The sequence below is a fragment of the Papilio polytes genome, unplaced genomic scaffold (assembly GCF_000836215.1).
Source record: "Papilio polytes unplaced genomic scaffold, Ppol_1.0 DF822511.1, whole genome shotgun sequence".
In the NCBI taxonomy this organism is placed as follows: domain Eukaryota; kingdom Metazoa; phylum Arthropoda; class Insecta; order Lepidoptera; family Papilionidae; genus Papilio; species Papilio polytes.
The window spans coordinates 835,988-862,157 of record NW_013526693.1 but is presented as its reverse complement, the minus strand read 5'-3'; the positions used below and the strand labels follow the sequence as shown (position 1 = coordinate 862,157).

The 26,170-nt window shown below is 35.5% G+C and overlaps 3 protein-coding genes across 3 annotated transcripts; 1 reads left to right on the top strand and 2 right to left on the bottom strand.

Moving 5' to 3' along the window:
* The first annotated feature begins 4,825 nt into the window (after positions 1-4,825).
* On the top strand, positions 4,826-6,252 carry LOC106106042 (WAP four-disulfide core domain protein 8-like). Its single transcript, XM_013286570.1, has 2 exons — positions 4,826-5,059; positions 6,043-6,252. The coding sequence occupies exons 1-2, from the start codon at positions 4,858-4,860 to the stop codon at positions 6,207-6,209; spliced, it is 369 nt and encodes a 122-aa protein (XP_013142024.1). The 5' UTR covers positions 4,826-4,857; the 3' UTR covers positions 6,210-6,252.
* Positions 6,253-9,300: 3,048 nt separating this feature from the next.
* LOC106106045 (waprin-Phi1-like) lies at positions 9,301-10,414 on the bottom strand. The gene is made up of 2 exons (XM_013286572.1): positions 10,249-10,414; positions 9,301-9,522 (listed from the first exon to the last, which is right to left on the bottom strand). Exons 1-2 carry the CDS (start codon positions 10,403-10,405, stop codon positions 9,359-9,361), a joined length of 321 nt encoding a protein of 106 aa, XP_013142026.1. The 5' UTR covers positions 10,406-10,414; the 3' UTR covers positions 9,301-9,358.
* Positions 10,415-12,675: 2,261 nt separating this feature from the next.
* Positions 12,676-24,341, bottom strand: LOC106106040 (glutamyl aminopeptidase). The gene is made up of 15 exons (XM_013286566.1): positions 24,284-24,341; positions 23,194-23,280; positions 22,389-22,645; positions 21,717-21,911; positions 20,579-20,734; positions 19,439-19,575; positions 18,782-18,971; positions 18,447-18,597; positions 16,916-17,127; positions 15,799-15,979; positions 15,033-15,228; positions 14,386-14,657; positions 13,926-14,128; positions 13,294-13,608; positions 12,676-12,998 (listed from the first exon to the last, which is right to left on the bottom strand). Exons 2-15 carry the CDS (start codon positions 23,257-23,259, stop codon positions 12,731-12,733), a joined length of 2,799 nt encoding a protein of 932 aa, XP_013142020.1. The 5' UTR covers positions 23,260-23,280; positions 24,284-24,341; the 3' UTR covers positions 12,676-12,730.
* Between the last annotated feature and the right edge of the window lie 1,829 nt (positions 24,342-26,170).

Below are 26,170 nucleotides of genomic sequence, written 5' to 3'. Positions count from 1 at the left end.
GAGATCCGTTCAGCAGTTTAGGTTACTACTAATAAACTCATCCATCTAAACTTTAACATTTATAATATTAGTATGATTAATTCTGTATTTTTAAAATGACTACAAACTTTCACCACGTGACCCTCGCACCCTAGTGTTCTTATTGTCAACCTTTTCGTTGACAATTTGAAACATTTTTAAGAAAATTCGCCCGGTCTTTCGGAACAAAGAGCTCTGTCCGCATCTGGGATCCATTAATCCTGTGACGTCACAGTCACGCTATCAAACTAATGAAACTCAGCAAGTTTGTGACGAAAATCTTCTGAACACTTAAACTTGGTTTAAGTTACACAGTTTTTAATAACCAATTTTTTAGCATTCAAATAACAATGTTAGTGAGTTTATACCATAACTCAGTTGAGTTCAACAACTCACTTTTTTTTTGTTAATCATTGGGGTGTTTCCCGTTGAACCATTAGATTTTTTCCCATTGGGCCGATTGGTTGTTGAAATTCGAGGGTAACACAGGATCGTTGATTTTGCACACATATTATTATAATAGAGAAAAATACGTGGAAAATTAAAATGTCATTCTTGAGTACGACGTCAAAATAAAAAACAAATAAAAAAAGTTACACGTATGTTTTCTTCGTACAACTCTCGCTTGTAAAATCGAAATCACAAACTCGTCTCCCATGTTAAAACCGACAATATTTGTGTACCGTTTGATTGATATGACATTTGATTCGGCAACGGGATTCAGTTTACCATAATTGTGTTTGCCTTGCCTCACTTCCCTTACGCAAATACACCTTAACCTGAAAACGGAAAAGAACGAAAAATGTTACGTAAAATTGTTTGTTTGATTATTATTACATTTGTATTTGTAAATTCTAATTTCTCACCAGTATTTCGTTTAAAATAATATTTGATTGTAAAATATGTATCTTAACCAACCGTAAAGGATAGTATGCCGAAAGCTAACTCGCAAGAGAGTGAGGAGATTAAAAAATAAACTGTTACGTTACTGTACTGTCTTTTTTTATAATATAAGGTTGGCAAACGAGCAAGCGGACACCTGAATCCACCAGAATGGAAAGCGACCGCTGCCTATTATCCGCAATTGCAGATGCGTTGCCTCTCCTTAACTGACGGAGGAGACGCACATAAAGATGACATTTCCCCTTCCCATGCGTCTCCACCACCGTCAAATGCACTTTTCCTTCCCATCCCTTCCTCTTAAGAAAAGGGGGGAAAAGGAAAAGGACTAAATTTAGGCCTTCGGCACCACATTCATCAGTCGAAACACACAAAAGTGTGTATACATTTACAAAACTGTAAAAACTTGTACGGCTTCGGAGTCAAAACATACACGCATGTACGTCATTTTTTGCTTTTATATTATGAATTTTTATTCGTATCATTCGAATAAAACAGTCTTTCAATTAGTAACACTGGCGGAGCGAGAAATGAATCCACGTGGAAAGGGAAAGGTGAATTATTGCAGCTCTTTGTCTTTTTCATCGTCAATCCACACTGAGGCGTAAAAGGTTTATTGCGGACGTTTCACTTTGAATTTATTTTATAATAAACCACGAAAAAGAAAAAAATAAATATACCGTAGTGTAATATTTAGTAAAATTAACGATTTATTTAGGAATAGCATGGTACTAAATGATTTCTAAAACAAATGTCTTTAAAATAGTTTGTTGTTCAGAGGCATTGGTAGTTTTTTTATTATAATTATTAAATGTGACTACTACTAAATATTTTGATTTATCAAGTTAATTTTTCTTTGCCAAATATATCGCAATAAATTCTTGCTATAACTTTTGCAACTCATTCTACGTTTGAAACGACAAATGTACTTTTTTTTATCTTTCCAATTACTAAAAACACACGCAAATAAAATGAGACTTTGTCTACCCAGAGCTATACAGAAGCCTTCCTCAATGTCTAATACTATGCATTCCGTTAAACATAAATAAATATGGCGTTGAAAAATAAAATTACAATTTTCTACTTGCTAATTAAACCAGTTCAGTCAACAGACGAATGAAAAACAAGACTAGAAGCAGACTTAGTAAACATCGGAAAATACTTACGGTGCAATCAACAGGTTTATTGGAAGCAAGCCAAGCCCTTCGGCACAATCAGAGCATCACCTATCTAAGGTAAACAATGTTAAATTAAAAAAAAACACGATCAAACACAAACATGCAATTGAAATCTGCCATAGGAAAGTTACAACAAAGTATTTTAGTTGTGATTGTAGATGTTTCATTAAAGAATTCTGAATCAAGTACTAGAAATTCTGATTATTCCCAACAGTCAATCGATCTGTCCCCACGTGGGGACAGATGAGAATAAAAAGTTGAATCTGTTGCACATTTTAGTCCCAATATCAGCTATACTGTAACAGATGGAACGTTTAAGAAATAAAATATGTTCCAACCGTCCCCTCGCCGCAAAGAGTGGGACGAATAAAACTTTTAATTCTCATCTGTCCCCATGTGGGGACATAGCGGGCTGACGGTTAGGAATAATCCAGAAATTCTGCACAACAATCTTATTCCTATTTCCTTCGTTGTTTTAATTGTGAAATGATTCAATCGTATTTAAGTAACATGCGATTGGCAGATCTTCAATCTCTGTAGACAGCTGATTACTTGCGGAGATTGATCAAACGGCAAACTCGCGTTCCATATACTGACAGCTGGAAACTCCACATTTCAATTATTACAACCTTACATCAAACTAATGAACTCTCAATTAAGAGCGGGCCACGGCCACATACTGAAACGACGTTCAAATGTATTACTTTTAAATGATATTGACAAGCTTGAATTCGAAAATCAATTAAAATATTTAATTCTGTTAAAGGAAGCGGCGTGGCCCACTGTGGGCAATTTCTTAGGCCTCTATAGACACATTCATCTGATGTTTTAATAATATGAGACATTCAAAATTTGTCTATGGAGGCTCAAGAAATTGCCCACAGTGCGGCACCGGTGCTTAAGACGCTGTTACATATTTAAATATCGTTTCAGCATCCGGATATAATGTAATTGACCTCTATGATCGCTATGGTTCTTTGAAACATTATTATTTGTATCAGAATTTAACAGTTTTAAACAACAATAGGGATCTTAGCAAAGTACCCGTGTTCTAGTTTTATCTACATTCTCTTTGAATACCGAGAAATCTACATTATATAGTTCAAGTCAAGGTTAGTTGATAACCTTAGCTGATAGTGAAAAGAGATGAACAAAATGTAAATATTTGTATCAGACTAATAATAAGGAAAATTGTCGTTTAGTTACTGCTAACAGAGCATTACAATACAAAATAAGAATAATATATTTGGATTCAACAATACAAATACATACAGGATAAAGAAGATTGTTTGTGGATACAATAGAAATGATTATTTTTAGTAATTAATAAAGGAAAAAGTTATAAACAACAAAATATATTGCTTTACTTAAAGATTAATTAAAAAAAATAGTAGATTTTTGTTAATTTACTAATATTTCCTTTAGCCATTCCAAGTAAGCTCTAGGCTTGTGCTAGGATATGGTTGACAATAGTCGAATGGCGGGATTCGAACCCTCGACGGCAAGATCGGTAGTCCGTACCCCGAACCATTAGGTTATTGGTGCTTAAATAAGACAATATTTATTTAAAAATGGATTATACTATCTATCTATCTATCTATTTCCTTTTTATGTTTCTCCGTCAGCGGATTGCTCTAATGTGAAGTGAATTTGAATTTTACTATAAAAAATCCCACAATAAATAAACAAAATATCACAACTCCAAACATTGAACTGAAGGAAATTAAGTTTTGGACGTATAGAATCATAATTCTCTATCTCAATAATAATTTCCACGATTAATACGTGAAAGTCATGAAATATAATCCATAATTTACGTCACATGTCACAGTGTAATGCTTCGGAACGAACTCTCGGATTGTATTACAATTTCATATAGAGCTCTCTCCCCCCACTCCCCCCGCGGGCCCCGTGACGCCATCCCGGAGATATCTGTGTGACATTAACATACGATACACATTGACAGATAGCTTAGAGAATAATGAATGTTTTATTAGGTTCACCTAATTTTTCAAAATTGATTTTAATTTTTTTATAAGCAACCACATAAATTCACATTATTTGTTACTTTGTACAATTTTTCTATTTTATGTCATATAATTTTATAATAGTTTTACATAAAAATGGGAGATATGAAAATAATACTTGTGCGTCAAAGTGTCTACGTTTTCTTTAATGTGTTTGTATATTGGTTTTAATATCCTGTGACAAAAGAAGTACGAGTTCATTAATCTCAGTAAATTAAATATCTACATGAGTCGTTTAAAATATACATAATGCGCGATAATCGTTACATCCGTGTGTATTGGATTATTTGTGTCAAGACGCTCATTATTGTCGCTGGCGGAATCAAAGCGCGAACACACACGGCCCTGAGGGAGCGTACAGATGCACTACATACTTGCCTGTAAGTAGAACTCCATACAATGTTACGTGTTGTAACTATTAACTTGCTAGTGTACAATTGATTTTTGAATACTTGTAACATTGGTTAGAATTGTTACAAGTCTATGCAAATGTTATTTAGTCAAATCTACATTAAGGAATTTACAATAATAACACAATTTGTACGTTTCGTCAATTGATTTAGACTCACAGATAATTTCTGTGCCTTATCTAACCTAAATTGACTACAAACCAACAGTCTAACTTAAAAATAATATAGAAATTCATCCACAAATATATTAAAAGTAAACCAATAGTTTGCTAACAAATCTACACTTAAAAATAATACACCTTTTCGTACCTTCAGTAAAATTATATGTCTTTCTCTTTAGTGTTCCCAGCGTTGTTGCTTGTGAGCGGTGCGCCGGGATCATGTCCACCGACGCTATCTGTAGATATGTGCGAGGCGTCTTGTGGGCCTAGCGTGTCCTGTGGGAATACTAAAATATGCTGCCCCACGGCCTGTGGTGGTGCTATGTGTGTTGACCCCATGACGCAGCGGCATTTCATCACTTTAGGTTAGTTTTTTTTTTATATTATAAAGTGGCAAACGAGCAGGCGGACAAATTCGCCGAGAAAGCGAAGCGATCTCTGCCCATACATCCGCAATTGCGGTTGAGTTGCCTGCCCTTAATGCAACGAGAAGGAGACGCACATAAAGGGGATGTTTCCACTTCCTGTGTGTCTCCTCCACTTTCCCTTCCCATCCTTTTAGTGTAAGATAATTGTGGAAAGAAAAGGGACTAAAATCAATCAATATGTCAGTATGTCAATAAGTCAACATGTCAACATGTCAATACGTCAATATGTCAATATGTCAATATGTCAATATGTCAATATGTTAATATCATCATCACCAGTTCACTAAACGTCCCCACTATGGAGCTCGGAGCCTACACTAAATAAAAGGTGACTAGGCCTTTGTCAACCCAAGGCTAGTGAGGGTTGCAGATGGGGACCCGGACGAAAGCGAAAGCGTGCCCGTGGCCCCAGCCAATGTGTTGGAAGATAGGGGTTCAGTGCCTCGCAAGAGGAGAACCCCACATAGCTGCAGCGCTCCCCCGAGTGCGGTAGTATCCATAAAGCATTCCCCTCTGAAAAAAAAGGCCTAGTGCGGGTTGGTTGACGGTATCTATACTATTATAATAAAGCGTAAACACACTTCTTTGTTACCTAAGGTGTCAGCAATCACATCATATTTTGGATAATTCCTTCTTTAAATAAAAAGCCCTACACTTACGTCATGCTTTAGGCTATATATTTTCACGCCATTAAACTTAGGGGGTAAATATTTTGGATAAAAACCCTAATGTGGAAAAGAGACCATAAGTTGCTGCCAACATCAAGAGAGGAACATTGCCAAGGTTTTCATGTCATGTCATTTTGACATTTTCAATTGATAATTTGACACATTTAAACAATAAGATAAAATTTTCATAATTTCATGCGGATGAAGCCGCACGGGAACAGCTAGTATCAATAAAAAGTCTTTTATTTCCAGTGAAGAAAGGCCAATGTCCCGAGTACCCCGGTGGGCCATGGGTTTGCAGCCACACGTGTACAAGTGACTCAGATTGTCCGCGAGCGCTAAAATGCTGCACCAACAGATGTGGCGCCCTCACGTGTCAGAAACCAGACCCTGATGAACCTAATGTACAAGGAAGATAGTGTACTAAAGTTAAATAAATACTAGCTAATGTTAAAATTAAAACGATTATTTTCCATTTTTTAAACCCTGTTTTATAATATACTAGCTTTTGCCTGCGATTCCGTCCGCGTGGAATTAATAAAAAAACAAAAGTAAGTAGCCTGTATATTCTTCCAGACTATGCCCTGCATATATGCCAAATTTCATCGAGATCCGCTCAGCCGTTTAGGCTTGAACTAACAAACATCCGTCCATCCATTTAAACTTTTGCATTTATATTAGTAAGATATTATATCATCCCAAATTTCAGTTTATCAATATATTTATTAAAGCTTTTAAAGTTGTTCTTGTGTAAAATATGGCCTATATACAATGCTAGTTTTCTAAAGGCGATAGTATTTTTGATATCGTCTCAGTAGTTTTGGAACATATTCAATGCAAAAAAACGAGCAGATCTTTCCTATTCATAATTACAGAAGAATAGGCAATTACACTTTCCAAAACTAGCAAAAAAGAATATTTTTATACTCAATCTTAAAATCCCAAGCTAGTCGTAATAATCTTTAAGCTATAAAATAAAATTGTTAGCTGCACATTGCCTCGTTAAGCGAGCTATTATTCAATTACGTTCGAACGCTGCCGATAATGGATCGCAGCTTCCTGTAAACTACGTGAATTAAATAATGCATAGAAGTAGCAAGGTAACGAATGGACGCTTTAAATTGTATGAAGTGAGTGTAAATCGAATGCAATGAATAAATTCAACGAGAGTCGTGAATAATAGTAGTATTTAAAAATCCTTTAATATTAAAATATTATAAAAAAATAATAATACAATGATTTTCAGTTTATTCGCCTTTTAAATTCCATAACGGTTTTTACGAAAATGACGTCTATGCTGATATTAAAAACCCTCTGCTTTTTGCTTTTACGATATTGAGACACAATTAATGTTATAGTTTTGTGGCCTAATTTTCCACAGACGTTTCATATTTTTCAAACAAAGCACCCCTCCCCGCCACACCCTGCTACAATCCCCGTCCCCCGCTACCCGTTTGGGCACATACTTTCCGCCTTCGGGCTTTTGAGCGTCATCGCTTTGCCACCGGCTTGGAGAAAATTAAATTTTTACTCTAAGCGATGACCTGAATTCAATAATGTGATTATTTTTGGAATTCCGATACGTTAATATTGGAAACCACGAATGTAACAAGGTTATTGTAGTTTATTTTAACATGTTAATTTTAAAATTTGTCTATCGTCACATTGTCGAATGTTACTGGGTAACTCACTTTTATTTAGACTTCTTAAAGGAACGATTGAACAAGCAAATGTTATTTCCCATAACTAGTCGACTAAATAACATCATTTCTTCACACATACCTCAAGAACTTGCAAACTTATTATAATCTTTTTTTAAGAAGGTATTTAATAAATTATCAAACGGTTATAAAGGCATAGTTATATTTCATGTCAACAATATTATCCAAGCGTTGCGGAGGATTTATTAAGCGATAAGATCTAGAGCTTAATAAAGCACAGGAGATTAAGTAAAGCGCTAAAGCTTCACTTTAACTATGAAATGCAATATGTATAGGACACCCTTTTTTAATTGATTATTAAATCAAATATAAATTCCCTAATGTATTAAAATTGTTTTAAAGTTTAAAAAGCATTACTTCTTACGGATTAAAAAGTTACTTATTTAAAACTTACTTATAAAGTTCTTTGTTCAATTGTTTTATGAGAGAACTTAACAATATTATTCTAAAAAGATTGTATACCATGAACAAAGACTCCAGACGTAAATTATATTGTAGTTTACTTTAATATTAGAACTGAAAATAAATGATTTATACATTAACGTCTGTGATTACGTTTATTTTCAATAGTACGATTAATTCACAGCTTTCACCATTCGCTTGATCGAAAGCATCTCGACCTAGATCAGAATCAGTTCCACGTGTGAAACGGGGAACTAATTTACTTCTAGCCTAAGTTCCAGTGCAGACAAAGCCAGCTGACGAACTTCAGTTTTGTCAGTGTCCAATCTTGTTAGAATTTACATGTAATTCATTGGATTATGTTTTCTTTTAAAATGTAACTATTTTTTATAAGGTGGCAGATGAGCTAGGGGTCTGAATTCACCGAAATAGCGAAACAACCGCTGTCCATTGGTATTCCCAAAACATTTAAATCGACGGAGAAGGAGAGGACAAAAATACTTCATACAATTTATTGAAAATTTATGTATTTTCTTTCTAAATGCAAACAATTTGAAATTATGACATCTAGTGTATGTAAGATGACTAGAGGTTTAATTGTTAACGATACGTGAAATAGATATTTTATCAGCTACTTTGATCTACTGAATTATCTACTCTGTTGTGGCAATTTTACATTAGTGATGAATAATGGAACCTTTTCTCAACGCCCATAAATATTAATTGGATATTCTAAAGCAGACCACCAATTTCATTTTTAAAGGAAATCATTCGCGTTTGAATATTCAAAATCATTTGAATAACAAAGTCAATAGTACACAAGCGTTTGTTCTTGTATCTACATTATTTTCCTTTAGTAGCTAATAGGATAAACGTGAGTACAATTCTGCAAAGTAAAGTTTTATTTTAATTTATTTATTTACACTTTGTACACAAGGAAAACAATTACAATAAATACATATTGATAGTTGGTTGTACAGGCGAGCATAACTCTAATAGAGTTTTCTTACTGCTAACCGTTTCGATACAAATTAGATATTTAGCAGTTGTTTTCCGTTTCCGCTAAATTGTCTGTTGTATAAGTCGCTTATTACAGAATTACTATTATTCTACTAAGAGGAAAAAACCCTTGATATTGATAGAATTATACGATAAAACGATAATAGGTGGCAAGAAGCGTGAACCTTCACTCTGATCTATTGACTGATGAGTAAAGTAAAGGGCCTCAGTCAGAGGTGATGTTGATATTTATGTTTTAACTAGCTTTCGCCCGGGAATCCGTCCGCGTGGTATTAAAAAAAAACGAAACCAAGTAGCCTACATGTTCTTCCAGACTATCCTCTACATCCATGCCAAATTTTATTGAAATCCGTTCAGCAGTTTTGGCTACAAACTCTAACAAACATCCATCCATCCATCCATCTAAACTTTCACATTTATAATTATTATGAAGCTAGAGGCACGTTAGGGAATGAAGGCATCCTGCAGGTAAGGGCACCGCATCTGTTTGGGCAGCACTTGAGTGCTCGCGGGCAGTCGGCGTCCGTCGTACAGGTATGACTACACGACCACGTGCCCCGCGGCTGCTCCGAACATTTGCCGTCCTTCACTGTAACATTCATTATTACAGAATAGTTCACTATACCATTTATTCTTATCATTTGGGATGCTCCGAAGCTAACTATAGTTAAATTTGAATGCAATGCACCAAGCTCGTTTATAGTTCGTCCCAATGGACCGCAATTTTTTAAACCTCCTTATTAAAGGATGGTGAATAAAGATACCATGAAACTATACTCTTGAAGCTTATTCCATTCCATCCATTTTCTGTCTCTGAACTCTGAGTGCTTTTTTTATATTATAAGGTGGCAAACGAGCAGGCGGGCACACGAATCCACCGAAATTGCGACGACCGCTGCCCATAGACATTCGCAATAGCGGATGCGTTGCCTACCCTTAATCAACGTAGGAGGAGACGCACATAAACAGGATATTTCTCCCTCCTATGTACCTCCTCCACCGTCAAATCCACGTTCCCCCCCATCCTTTTGTTATAAGAGAAAGGGTGGGAAGGGAAAGGGGCTAAAGCCTCCGGCACCACACTCATCAGACGTAACGCGTAATTGCTCCCACTTCACGCCTGTCTTCCCTGTGGTCGTGGTATTTCACCGGGCGAGCCGACCCATTCGTGCAAAGATGTTAAAGCGGGCTTTACCACTGTCAAATCTTCATAAAAATATATAATCACACATATAGTTCTAGATGTCTATGAATCACCAGATCTTTGATTATACTGTCTATTCAGCAGTCGTATAATAATAAGCCTATGGGTTACCGTAATTAACGAAGTGTCGTTTAGTCATAGGGTCCACACAGATGGAGCCACCGCATTCAGTGGGGCAGCATAGTTGTGTGCTATCACAAGGTCGCTGGGGCCCGCATGTCGCGCCGCACTCCGAGACAGGCAGTGTGGGTGGACAGGAGCCGTCCATACATTGCACTAAGACTACTGACACTGGAAGAAAAGTTTATTCATTCAACATTTTAGTTGATCATTTTAGATTAACGCGTCTTTTAAATTGTGGAATTTCAAGATAATTTTTACTACAACTAATTGTTATGTAGGACGTCAGTAATCACTATATGTTTTCGAATGATTATTATTTTAATAAAATGCCCTACACATAACACGCTAAAGACGGATAGTCTTAGAACGGATAGGGCCATTTTATGCTATTTTATTTTGTGTGTGAATTTGGACGAAAGTATCATGCGGATGAAGACGCAAAAGGAACAGTATTATAATAAGATAAAAACTCACAAATGAATATATAAATCCGAAGCATATTGACACACTGTTTATAACTCAACGTTTCTCTGCGAATAGATAAGTTATACCGAGTTTTATACGGAAATATAGAAATCTCTAATCGTAAAAGGGTCAAACTATTAATAAATATTAATAACATTGGTAGATCAATGTTATATAAACAAGAATATGGTTAACAGGAAAATATATTCTGAGAAGCAACCTACCCTTTTCTTTAAGGGCATAGTATGTACTCTTAAATACATCTCTATCAGCGGTCATATCTGAATTCACTCCCTTCTTACTCACTCTCACTCAATCCATCCATTCTTCTGTATTTTTTGTTGTTGTTTTAAACGACATTTAATTCAATTAAGTTCTATTTATGTGTTTATTAATACAATAATGTACATTGTCAGTATTCCCTTTTCGATTTATTTGAATGTCTTTAAAATCATTTTATTTATCTTTTAAATTGTTGCGTCTCAAAGCAACACCGGCGGGATGAGGGGCGAAGGGGCCCTTTCAGCCTTCGTCCGTCCCCCGCGCGCCCTCACACCGCGCCGTCCAGTTGCGCTCCGATCGACCACAAGACAAGACATATACTTAAACAAATGCAACTTGAAACTATTCTGACCAATATATCATCCAATCGACCAGCCTACTATTTATTTACAAACCAAGATACAGTCCACTGCTTTACATAAATATAAATAGTTTGTAGAGTACTGAACGGATCTCGATGAAGTTTGGCATAAATTTAGAGGATAGACTAAAAGAACACATAGGATACTTTTATTTTTATTAACTCTACATGGACAGATTCGCGGGCGAAAGCTATTGTATACTTACCACAATATTGTACTTACCCAAACGCATCAGTTATTTGCCTCGTATTAACACGAACCATGTGTGAGCGTAAGTGTACTAATAACTACCACAAATTCTGAAATTATATTCACGAACACGTGCGATGGAATCGCGCATAAACGGCTAAATATAAACATATGCGGAACATATTTAACGATAATAAGATTTTTAATCTACATTTCAACTAACCGAGCACTTTTTCTTCATGGAATTAAAAGAATTTATTAAGTAGCCAGTGTCTTCCAGACTATGTTGTACATCTTTGCCAAATTTAATCGAAATCCGTTAAGGAGTTTTGGAGATATGTAGTGACAAAGATCCATTCAAACATTTACATTTATATTATGAGTAAAAAGTATGATTGGCATTCGTTAAGTATTCAAATAGTACAAGTTCATAAATAGTACAAATAGTACATGTATAACTATTCGGTAATTATTTTTTCAAGTTAACTGTAAATTTCAGATATTAAAACTCTTTACGCACATTATTGCTGTCTATGAAAGTGAGAGGAGCGTCAATATTTTTATAATATTGGTCTTTGTTAATATTTATTTATACATTCGTACTTTCGAACATCAATTCTATAAACTTTCGTGCTATTTTTGATGCAGATTTTTAAATTGAATTCCGCAGAGTTTTTAAAAATGCATCCGTCAGAGATTGCCGACAGGCTGGTTGCATTTAAATGACGTTTTAAAGAATTTTAAAAATAAATGGCCATTCCAATTTCAAACTAAAATATTTTCGGAGAAATGAAATTTGACATTTAATTTGATTAGTTGAAAGGATTTAAAAAAAAGTCAGTTATATAAAAAGATGTTTATTGAAAGAAATATGCACGTGGTTTATTAATAATAATAATTCAAATCTTAAAATTAAATTGTATAATTGCACAAGTAGAATATAGTAGAAACTTACTAATTAAATTAATATGAAAAAATAAAAAAGAAATTAAAAACATACAAAACAGAAATTATTTTGATGAAAACTATTTTCTAGAAAAAAATATTTATTTTTCTTAAATATCCAATCTTGTACGATTAAAATACACATTTACAAAAAATTTTAATCATTAAAATTTTGTAACATTTCTAATAACAATAATTTAATTAACAAAAACTTTAATGGTTACCGTTCAAGGTGACTGTGTTGATTCAACAATAATACCATTCATGTGTAAATACGCGTCCAGCCATTTTTCCATAATAGGCAAATTCTGTGCGGACCATTGACATTCTTCTTTGATATTTTTAATGGATTTCTCAACGATGTGCTCCGCGGGACCAAACTCCCCTTTATGTGCTGTTTGCAAACTCCTCACTAATTCAAGACCAGCTTCTGTTGTAAAGTGCGAAGTCGCAGTCGATATCAGATGAGACCACAGATTAGATTTTGTATTATACCTGAAAAGAAAATTATCAGAATAAAATCTAGAAAGAAGGAAGAAGAAACATAACCTTAAAACGCCTAGAAATTGAATAGGGACAGGGTTTGTAACACACAAACTTTAGTATTAAACGTGAAGTAAATCTGACGTCACAAATTTTGTCTTCAAATTATAATGATTTTATGCAATTACTCAATATCGGAGTTTGGATAGGGCAATGTGGAGCGATCGCCCAGGGCGCAGTAGAAATCTCGCCCAGGGCGAAGTAATGCTAAAATAAGCCCTGCAACCAGCAACCCTTTTATACTAACCTCTCTCTTATGATGTCCCAATTATCACTTATAAATTGCAGCAACGTGGTATATGCTTGAGGAGAATTCGCAAACATATTGTTTATTAAAAATAGATCCATTTCAGTGAAATTTGCATTCCCTTCTAAAAGCGTTATATTTAAAAGCCTCGTAATCTTAGTTTTGTCTCTCAAACATCCTGCCAGTGTTTTTAAAAGGTATGTTCTTTCACTTTGTTTTCTAGAATGAGGGAAGTTAATAACTCTCTGTAATCCAAACTCCCATTCCTCTTGTGTCCCCCAGCGGAACACTGGACAGAAATATCTATCAGATACTCTGAAATTAATAAATATACAGATGTATTAACTGCTGTTTGTTCAACTGTTATTTCAACAATTGTTATTTCCTAAACTGCTTTTGTTTTGCTTTTAACATTTTTAAGTATATCTATGCTAATATTATACAGAGGAAAGATTTGTATTTATGTATTATATACATTAAAATAACTCAAAAACTAGTCCAATAGTCTATAATCAAAAATCCTTTTTTTACTATTTAAAAGCTACTTGTCTCTGAGTAATATAGTCTATACTTTTTCTATATTTTTTAATTCCACGCGGACGAAGTCTAGTCAGTTAGTTTATTATACTTACGGATTGCCTTCATCAGGATTTTGTGCATTCATCCACTTTCTGTACTGTTCTTGCGCCTCTTGTATGCAGGGCTTGTACCCTGCCTGACAGAGGAAAGTCTTCAAATGTGCCCGCAAATTAGTCTGATAGATAGTCAAGTCGTCTCCTTCATTTTTCTTTTCTAATTCCTCGTACATCGGGCACAAAATACTTATGATGTAGGCCTGGAAAAAAGTTAAAACTGTCTCTAAGAATCACTTCTCCTACTATTAATCCTATTTATTAAATCCCCTCTCCCTCCGGTTTGTTTTTTCTTAATCTTTATTTCAAAGCTGTTACAAATATTTCATTACACGTAACATTCTCGTTTCTGCCACAATTTGTCCTTTTATCCGTTTTACTGCCCAACATTCAGATCTTCAGTCTTAAGATGGTTTAGTTGCGTTAGGTAATCATTGTAATAATTTCTATGAAGACTTACGTTGAATTTATCTCGTATATCCCAAACGTGTCTTGCGATGTGATCGATCATTGTGAACACAGGGTCCCACACGATGTGATGCTTCTCTTTCTTCAAGAACAGCGTCATATTGAGTGCGGTCGCGAAGGAGAGTTCTCCAGCGAAGGCGAGGTTCCAGGCGTCGTGGAGGACTTTGGCGCGGCTGAGCGGAGACAACAAGTCTCTGTGGTCGTTTTGGAGAGATTTCGCGATAAGGTACCAATTACGCTGATCATAATTAACGGGACATGGGGCTGAAAAATGTTTATATTTATTGGAGATACGTAACAAACATCCATACATCTAAATTTTCGCATTTAGTAAGAAGTAAAATTAAATTATACTAAAGTAAAAAAGGTCGTCTAAGCACTTGACTTGTAATCTACAGGTCTTGGGTTGGAATCTCAATTATTTTCGAATTTCATATATGTAAGTAATTTACCTAACATTCTGTACATATCGGCGAAAAAATTCAACGATATGTGTGAAGTCAACCCGGACTTTGCCAGCGTGGTTGACTATGGCCTTGACACCCTAACTAAGGGTAGACTCGGAGCCCCTTAGAGGGGCCGTACATTGGTAATGATGTAAGTAAAAATGAACCTATTTAAGTAGTGAGTATTACTTACCAATTTCCTCAGGATTGATAACGATGAAGACATTTTCATTGGGCGCGTGTTGTATGATGAACTCGGAGCTGTCCATCCAGCTCATCACGTTGGGGTAGAAGTAGCTGTCGTCGCCGCGCGTCATTATAAGAGGAATCCACCAAACCATTTCCCCTGCATCCGGTACGTCGTGTGGACGCTCGCGGAGGTATAATTTCTAATTGCAAAACATTATTTATACACTATCAGCTCAAAAAATAAGCATTCGCACGCGACTCCTTCCACGAAGAATTAAAAAAAAATCAAAACCTTTCTAAGTTAGCTAAGTAGTCTATGTATTCTTACAGACTATCTTTTACATCTATCCAAATTTCATCGAGATCCATTCAGCAGTTTAGGATACAAACTTCCATTTAAACTTTCGCATTTATAATATTAGTAAGATATACGATATCTTATAATCTTGAATGTGCTAATCATTTTGGCTGATAGCTAAATAATTAGATTTGTAAATGTTCAGTGGAAGATTGAAAACTAGAAGATCAAAACTTCAATTATTTTAAACTAACTTTCGCCCGCGACATCGTCCGCGTAGAATTAAAAAAAAAAACAAAAGTCAGTAGCCTATGTGTTCTTCCAGACTATCCTCTACATCTATACCAAATTTCATCGAAATCCGTTCAGCCTTTTAGGCTACAAACTCTAACAAACATCTATCCATCCATCTAAACTTTCACATTTATACTCGTAATATCAGTATGAAGTATGATTACAACCTTTGCGTTACCTGTTTTAAAAGAGCAGTACGATTATTGTAATATCTGGTGAGTGTGATCATCGGAAGTCTGTCCTTCTCTATCCAGCTCTGAGCAATTGTCTTCACGTTAATCTGCTTGTCGCGGTTTACCAATGCGAATTCCGCATTCAAGCAATCCCAGAGGAAATTGCTGTCGAATGTTTTATACGCCCTAGAATTTGTAAAATTAAAAATTCAATCTTAAGTCAAATCAACTTTGTATAGACGGAATGTTTATTAAAAATCCTACAAAAGCCAAAACTAATAAAAATTCACAAGCAATCACATATTCTTAAAAGTAACTACAAACTTTCATCCTTTTACAATGTAGTTTGTAAGATTCTAACGAAAACTCGCCTTTGAAAGTTAAAACTTTCTTATTACATCCTCTTTTGCTTCAAGTTTCTATCACATTTGAAAATTTCGTGAAGGTTTTAGGCAGAAAATTGCAGGTACATTATCAATGACTTACTGTAAAATAAAATCCCCTTTTTTTAATTTAATCGCTATTCAACTATCATCACATTTAGGAGTCACTTAATCTCAATGTCATCATCACCCTCCTTATCCTACTTCCGTAGGGCGCACAAGGTTTTTGTCCTCCACATAACTATCATACGTCATGTCAGTCATCACTCCCTTCTTGATCATGTCACCTTTCAATCCATCCATCACTTTCTACGTCTACCTCTACCGGTGTACACTCATAACTAACGTTCTCCTTGTAACATACGATTCAGCCCTCATAACATGCCCATACCATGCTAACCTTTTACTCCTTACCTTCTCTACCACTGGCGCTACTCTCAAACTTCCTCTAATATACTCTTTACGTATCTTATCCCTTCGTGTTACTCCACACATCCATAACATTCTCATTTCTGCCACATGTAGTCTCCTTTCATCTGTCCCTTTTACTGCCCACAATCTAACTACAATGTGATTGTATTATATCCTCTATATACTTAAGGGAGTGAATTCAGATTTTACAGCTGAAAGAGATGTAAGGAAGACCACATATGATATTGTCCCTTCATAGGGACAAGGGACAAATCTTTATGCTTTTTTCACGTAGGGAATTAACGCTACCTATCCACAAAATATTCACCTCTCAAGCAGGAACTTCCTGACTCCATTCCGGAACGCAACTTCGCCGAGCGTGAAGTTAAACATTCGGAAGAGCAATTCGATCTTGGTGCTCATCGTCTCCTGCTTCATGCCAGTGATCCTGGAGTGCGGGTACCGCTTACTGTACTCGTAGTACAATGAATACAGCACTGTCATCGGCCATTTGCCATCCATCTCCCTACCATCATTTATCTGTATTGAACCAAAATAGTTAACAACAGATTAACAAAAGGTTAACAAGGTTAGATAACCTAACAGAATGGTTAACAAAAGGTTAAAAAGTTATAACACATCTTTGACTAAAATGTTATGCGATTATCGATAGTCAATTGTTTCGTAGCTAATTCAGCTGTTTAGTTGCACAACTCAAAATCGAGTAGTGTAACCTCCATATCTCTCTCTTCTATTCCTATGTCCCCAAAGTGGGACAGAGGGCGTCCACAGTACGCCGCCAGTTCGCTCTGTCCTGGGCTCTGAGTAGTATCTCGGACTGAACTGAACGAGACTGAACGCAGCCAGGTTTGTTTAGGGCGGCCACCTCCATATAAGTTCATAGAAATCAAGCGTGACTAAACAGTAGAAACAAAGCAGATAGACCTTACGTATAACGGCATAAACAAAAACAAATGTCTGAAGTTAAGAATTTATCCTTCAAAGCGTCTTTACTTAGGTTGTTACATAAAGTTGGACAATGTCCACGTCTGTATTCGTTGTGCATTGTACTTTTATTTCAATATCAATTCAAACTCATATTAGAAGAAAAAATACTTTAATGGATTTCTATATTTTCACTGTAAACATAAAAAGCGATAAACGTGTCTATAGACGTGTATTTATTGTAACAGCGTTGTGTGAGACTGTACCGTATTGTACAGTGGTGTAGAAAAGCATCGCTGATTGATCACGTGCCGCGGTCGGACGTCCTATGCGGGTACGAGGACACTCAGAAAAAACAATGCCTTATGTTATCGTCACTCAAACGAAAATTTATTGCCCGTTATTGCTCGATACAATATTGTACGAGCTTTTCCTATTAAAAATGTGCTACTAGATTGTCTTTTATTTTGGTATTAATGTGCTAATGACGTCACGTTTAAAAAAGTTACACTTATCATATTAAAGATAACCATCCACCTCAACAAAGACTAATGTAGTAATGGAGAGGATTATTCCCAACCGTGACCTCGTTTGTCCCCACGTGAGAATAAAAAGTTCATCCGTCCCACCTTTTAGTCCCACCATCACCAATAAGGTGTCATATGGAACCGTTATGAAATACTATAAGTTGCGGCAGTCGTCTCATCCCAAACCGTGGGACAGATGAAACTTTTAATTCTCATCTGTGTCCACGTGGGAACAGAGAGGGTGACGGTTGGTAATAATGGAGAATCCTTTGATATCAACAAAATTATACAAAGCAAAATAGTTATATCTATCTTTTAAAACTTTTTATAACTCGTTACTGATCTTGGCCTCAACAAGACATTCTGATTAGTAAAATAGGTGTATACCATAAAGGAAGCTTCGACAGCTAAGTATCCAACAAGAGCCTTATTTATGTGGACATCAGACCACCAGGCAGGGGTCACCAGCCCGCCCAGCCACTGGTGCAGCACCTCCTGCGCCAGCTGGATGTAGCCATCATTGTTCAGATCACTCTCCCTAAACACATTGTAAAATCATCTGTAACTCAACGTAAAAAGGTGCAAAATATAAGAACGTAATTACCTTAAAACATCACTTACCCAAGGTCACTTAAGCGATTTATTTTGCCCTTTTCACTTATCATTGGACTTTCAACTTTATAGTGTACAGATTATAATCTAAATTACATCTAAGTACTCACTTGAACACGATAAGGCCCCAATTATCAGCTGGCTTCACGCCCTGGTAGTTGGGTAACGCGACGATGTCCAATTTGGATATTGGCAAAGCTGGCCAATCGTAATCGTTGATTACATCCATTACATGGATTATTTTGGACTGAACTTCACTTAGGACTTCCATATATTCTTCACGACCCCAGAAATGTATATCTGAATTTGAAAAAAATAATGTAAAATAAAATAAAACACCATTCATTGATCAAGAAAAATATAAAAACAAAACACAAAAAATAACAACAAAACAAAATTCATTTCTCGGCCAAAAGGAGAAGGCTCAGCTGATAAAATGTCTTAAATAGTGCACTCTAGCAATTTTCTAAAGGTGATCTATATAGAATAATGGACTGTGGATGTCTATGCGATAAAACAATCTTAGATCTTAGTTAATCAGTTTTTGATCCCAATATATCTGGAGCAAAAAAAGACTTAGTAATAAGTAGACACAGTTAAGATTTATTAGAAAAATTGAATACACAAAAAGAGAATGAGCAATGAAGTGTAGCTCGAAATAAAGTTTATTATTATTATATTAAAATGTTAGCTAAAGAGTTATCAAAAGTAGGAGACACTGAAAACATTTCTTATAGAACATTAAAGTTTTTTATGATAAAACTTACTAAAATTAGATGAGCCGTCGTCAAAATTAGTGGTATTACAGAGTTCAACGATGTCTGCAATGACGAGGCCGAGAGTAAATGTAGACATCGGCGGTGAACGCTTGAAGAACTCGCGGACAGCGTTCGGCTCATCCGGGCTAGAAGATGCAATTATTACTAACATAGAAACTTTATTCTAAGAGAAAGAACAAGGTTATCAACGCTCGTAGATATCCACTATATCAGAACTACAGATGCATTGCTACACAATCATATTTCATACTAATATTATAAATACGAAAGTTTAGATGGATGGATGTTTGCTAGAGTTTCTAGCTTAAACAGCTGAACGGATTTTCATAAAATTTGGTATAGATGTAGAGGATAGTCTGGAAGAACACATAGTCTAGTCACTTTTGTATTTTTTAATTCCACGCGGACGGAGTCGCGGGCGAAAGCTTGTTTTTTTTTATAACATTAGGTGGCAAACGAGCAAGCGACCACCTGAAACCGCCAAAATGGCGAAGCGACCGCTGCCCATAGACATCCGCAATTGCAGATGCGTTGCCTACCCTTATACGACGGAGGAGGAGACGCACATAAATTAATTTCCTCTTCCTATGCATGTCCTCCACCGTCAAATCCACTTCCTCTTCCCAACTTCTCCTTATAAGAAAAGGGTGGTAAAGAGAAAGGGACTTTATTGTTTAAATAAATTAGGTGTTTCTAACACAAATAAATAACTGCCAATAAATTGTTGTAATATTGTAGCATATTGTAAAACATTTAACAAATATAATACTGCTCATCAAAGACATATAAGAAATATATAGACCAGACATAGTGAAAAACATTTTTTCACCGGTATCTCCTTTTCAGGACTCGAGATGGCTTTTAATACACCTTGTATTGACAATTTATAAAACATTTTACAAAATAATAATAAGCTCCATCTATTGTTATAAAATAAACTAAACAGTGTCATAAAAACATTGACATAACGACCTAAACAATAGATGGAGTTAGTGAGCATCATGTGAAAAATGTTTTCAATGAAGTGTGAATTATCCTTCTATATATTTTTTTCTTTGCTGCTTATCTTAAATTCGTTAATTAATATAATCCGACTATCAGCGTTATAATATTCAATAGTATACTAACATATTCTCAACTCTATCCGACTCCATGTTACTGAGCGCTGTCATCTTGCAAGGCCGTACCACGCTGACATCAAAAGGCGCTTTAAACTCGGGCTCATCAAAGCAGGGGAACACGCGCCGTGCATTATTCGGCCGCAGCTGTGTTGCAACTACCACACTACAACAAAAAAGAAAAGCAATTTAATTATTTGGTTAATAGATAAATCGAAGTAATTGATGCAATAACAAGGCCTCGTGTTCTTTTATTTTTACAAATATGTACTACTAGCTTTCGCCTGCGACTTTATTGACGTGTAATTAAAAAAAAACAAATAAAAGTAATTAGCCTATTTCTTCTTCCAGACTATCCTCTACGCCTATGCCAAATTTCATCGAGATCCGTTCAGCAGTTTAGACTACAAACTTTACCAAACATCCATCCATCCATCCATCCATCTATCTAAATTTTCGCATTGATAATATTAGTAAGGTATGTTATGAAAATTTTAGAATTCAAATTTTATTTTTCCTCGGGCTCTCTCTTAGTTAATATCTGTAGAAATGTCACCTAAGCTATTTACTATTATAGAAAAAATCGCAGTCATTATACAGTCTGTTGCAAAAACTTTGTTCCACAAAAAAGGGTAGTGTAACGAACAAACCCATGGTTTAAATATGAATAAAATAAATAAAAAGCCTTTCGGGATATGTGTATAAATATAAAATAATTTGCAATCTTTACAGCAAACTTTTTAAAGAATTTGTATAGGCATTCGAACCGCCTAATGCAAGTACCGTGCTTCCCGCAGTAACCCTATATCAGCAAGTCTACGCGATACCGCCTTTTAAAGTACAAATAGCGCCATCCAATATTTAATAGCAAATTTACATTTCCGCAACTGTTGCAATGTGAAATCTGATGTTTTACAATGTATTGAAAATAGAAACATTGAAATCGATAATTTTCTTTATATATGAGGTAATGACGATTTTAAAATATACTATTAAACTTATTTTAAAAATTTAAAAATACTGACATCTGATTTTAAACATAAGAATTTATTTATTTACTAGAAAATCATACACAAAATAAAAGTTAATATACCTAATAATTATATCGAATCGTAATTTTTCGAAGCAGAATAATTAAAAATTATTACCTCTCTCGATCTTTTTCCGTCTTGTAAGTAGTTTTAAAGAGACCCTCACTGCTTGTTGTTTCCATTTTGCCTTTAAATGTCAATTCAATAACTCCCTTGGTATTTTTCGAGATCATTCTATCGACTTGGAACAATATCGTTGACTTTTTTGCGTCTGGATCCACGTCTTTTATACGAAGCTCTTGGGGTTCCTTACTAAAAATGAATTTCAAACACAGTTCGAAACAGTTGATACACAAAATTTGTTTTAAAAAAATTGATATGAGAAACGATGATGTAACTATTTCATCATTATCATCATCACCAGCTCACTAGACGTCCCCACCGAGGGGCTCGGAGCCTACCCTAAGTAAGGGGTGACTAGGTCATAGTCAACCACGCTGGCCAATTGCGGGTTGGTTGTAACACGATGTTTTCCTTCTCCGTAAGAACGTCGGGTAATTTATGTACATATGAAAATTAGAAAAATCGAAAATCACATTGGTACATAGTGTGATTCAAACCCAAGACCTGTAGATTTCAAGTCAAGTGCGTGTCAAGTGTGAAAATTGTAAATTTTGGAGTTATTTCACTTCTAACACAAATACAACCTATCATCTTAACTAATAAATTTTTGTTCTAGAACATACAGAAATTCTGCTAGAAATAATCTATGGTTACAGTAGTACTTACGAGTTCTCAAGCCATACTTTGACTGTTGTATTAATGATTTCCAATTCAGGAGAGACGTGGAGCGTAATCTCATCAGTATCTGACGCCCATGTGAGGTTGATGGCCACATAACCATCGTATACCGCATCTTCTATACGCGGCTCCAAGCTCAGGTTGTAACCAGTGGGCATTACACTCTTCTCAAGTCGAGACTCCATCGCCAGGCTATGAGCATTGCTTAGGTCAATGCTTCTAGTCTTGATTATGTGTGGGGCGACCTTTAAAGATATTTTTTTTTTACTCAATACAGTAAAGTTGAACACTTAGGGTGTTATTCGATTAGTACTCTCTAGTGGGACGCCATTGAGCGTCATTGTTTTTTTTTATTTATTATGGAAAGTAAAAGGTACAGTCGGGGAATCTGTAAGTGTCCCACCTTAAAAGACGCAATTGTTTAAACTTTTTTTACGCATTCAAACGACGACGGGGAAAAATATCCAATAATATGTAAATTTTAAATGTGCTTGTAAGAAAAGTGGTCGTTGAATAGAATACTGCTAATTGCTGTTTATTATTATCCCTTTATTTGCGCAACTCACTGTCTGCTTAATTGGTTATCTGTAAGAGGCGGAGTGTGTCTCGTTGCGAGGAATAAGATAATATTTCTTTAAGTGATACACCGCGTATTTCCTCGACTGTACCTTTCATTAAAGACTTAAAGTTAAGTTATCTTGTATACGATTTAAATTGTCTATCATGTTTTCATTCCTCCAAATGGGTCGGTAGCTAATAAAATGAATCGCACTACTGTGATTGGATAACTGACCTCATCCGGCTGCGAGGTGCTAGTTGCGAGCACACACAATGCGAGTATGTACACACACCCCAACATGTTGGGTAACTGTCTTCAACTCTGTAAAACATTTAGTACCATCTACAATAAATAGCGGCTCGCTTTAGTATAAGTTAAATACACTATGAGATTTACACAAGACGTAAAGAGAAGCAAAGGGTGCATATCTGCATTGGTTTAGTATATTCTTGGATCTGAGCCAATCTGACAACGGTCTTCAGATATGCGCGTGCGCCTAACCCACAAAATGTCATAATGTTAATCATACAATTGTTTTCGTGGCAGACACCTAGCATCAAGTCAGTGGTAGAACCCGCTTTAACATCTCCGCACGAATGGGCCGACTCGCCCGGTGTATACCACGACCACACAGAAAACAGGCGTGAAGTGGAAGCAATTCCGCATTTCGTTGATGAGTGTGGTGCCGGAGGCCTAATTTTAGTCCCTTTCCCTTTCTACCATTTTCTTAAGAGGAAAGGATGGGAAGGAAAAGTGGATTTGACGATGGAGGAGATGCATTGGAAGGGGAAATGTCCTCTTTATGTGCGTCTCCTCCTCCTTCAATTAAGGGTAGGCAACGCATCTGCAATTGCGGATGTTTATGGGCAGCGGTCGCTTTCCATTTCGGTGGATTCAGGTGGCCGCTTGTTCGTTTGCCACCTTATATTATAAAAAAAAATCAAGAGTATCCTTACATTCAAACATCTAAATATAGCTTTAAATTATCTAAAGTTAACTAAAAGCCTTAATTTGATGCCTTTAACTAGTTTTTGTAAAACTGAAACATAAAATAGGTTTGACAAAGCAAGGTAGATGTTAAGTTCACAATATTATTCGCATTGGCAACGTCAAAATTAATTATATATGCTATATTCCAAAAATACTTATAAAAGTATGAAGTATTGTCAACATGCAGAGTTTTACCAGAAAAAACTAAATTAACCTCTTTAAAACAACGGCAAAAGAATTTACAAACAAAAGAAGCTTGTCGAAATAAATTAAGCATATATTTTTAACATTTACTTAGGATTAGTAAATGAACATGCAAATGCGGTGTACTCACTGGTTGAAGACAGGTCGGAATGGGCAATCTACCACTGGCGTTGTTTGCTCGCGCCCGCTCAATTCGAGCCAATTGCCACCAGGATATAGCTCGTTTGCACTGACGACATGCCGTGATTGTCAACCAACCAGTTGTTGTGAAGTTACTAATCTAATTTGCATTCTTATAGTGTTGATTAATTACACATGATATATTTTCAATGTTGAAGAAATCCTCGAAAGGTATCCTTTGATTATTTCCATTGTCTCCTATTAGAAATATACTACTTTAAACTCTGCTGTCATTGCTATCACCACGGTAGTCGCTAGTCTAGGCTTGGTTTTTTTTATACTGCTTAGTATAACACCGTCCCTCTGACGACTCCCGTGGGTATCACAATGACTGAATTAATTCAAATTTATTACGTTCAATATTAAATAATTTTTGAAAAAACAGTCATTTACTTATTTGGCATTTTGAATCAATCAAAATCATTTAAAAAGCTACGGTTAATTACATTAGAAAAATACCAGACTACCAAAAATGGAAAATAACGACAGTCTGTATGAATCTTTGTAGACCCTTAGGCTTATAAGGGGACGATCAACGCCACGTAATTGGGTCTCCATATCCTCTCACGCACAATACGAAACGCACTAAACATTTTCTATTCTACAATGTATATGTTAACGTCGTGATTCTTTCTGCTTTTACATATGTCAATTGTACCTTAAACGTTACTTATTAAATTTAGTTATCACTAGCTTTCTCCCGCGACTTCGTCTGCGTGATATTAAAAAAATAAAAATGAGTAGCCTATGTGTTTATCCAGATTATCCTCTATATCTTTGCCAAATTTCATCGAAATCCGTTCAGCCCTTTAGGCTACAAACTCTAACAAACATCCATCCATCTAAACTTTCGCATTTATAATATTAGTAAGAGATTCAACAGTCTTAGTTCCATATTAGTATTAGATATTGATTGTTCATTATTTAATATTTTTCACTCTTCTATTACTAGAAAATTTACTCTTAACTTTGACATTTTCTCGTCTAGTCTTGATAAGACGAGGAGTATTTCTCGTCCATATCTACGCTTTTCTTTAACTTACAGTGTCTTCTATTTGTTTTAGTTTGCTTGAAAAACATTGTTTCACTAATAGTAAACAGGCTTTATTTTATTGTTTTACATTTCTACATAAACGTTGGTTCAGTTTGGCAGTTTATTTGCAAGGTTAGAATACCACGAAGTTTTTGGTATGCACATCAAGCGGTGAAGTCAAAGCAAACATTGAACGTAATCAGTGTCTAACAAGGCAATAATGTGCGTTAACTAGCGATGGTGTAAATCACCGTAACCAGTGCAAACACGATGACCCACTGCCGGACGGCAAGAGCAAACATTGCTGACCGTTGACTTGCCTCTTCACTATTTTAGGTGCTATTCGAACAGGATATATTTTTAAATTGGCTCCATCACTGTAAAAATGAATGCGAGATAATTGATTTTTCTTATTTGATGTTAATATCGAAGGTCACTTTTATTAATCGATTTTTTTCTATTTTTATGCAGAATTTAGATAATGTATTTGATGTTTTGAAAGAAATCCAATATTATAGAGACATTACTGTGCAAATAATTATTAATTCTAGTTTATTTAGTTTATTATTGTTGTGACGAAAATTTAAACCTTTGTACTAGTATAAATATGGATTTCTTTGCACAGGTAAATCAACAAAACCTCACAAGTCTTGGGTATAACCATATCTCCATCGAAGTTCGTTCACGGGACTTCACGCTTTTCCCAAATTCCCAGAATAACTTCTTCACATCAGCCTCCACAGTCTTTAAATTACTTTTTCTTCGAACAGTGGCGCCGTGACGTCAATGATTGTCTTAAATCCC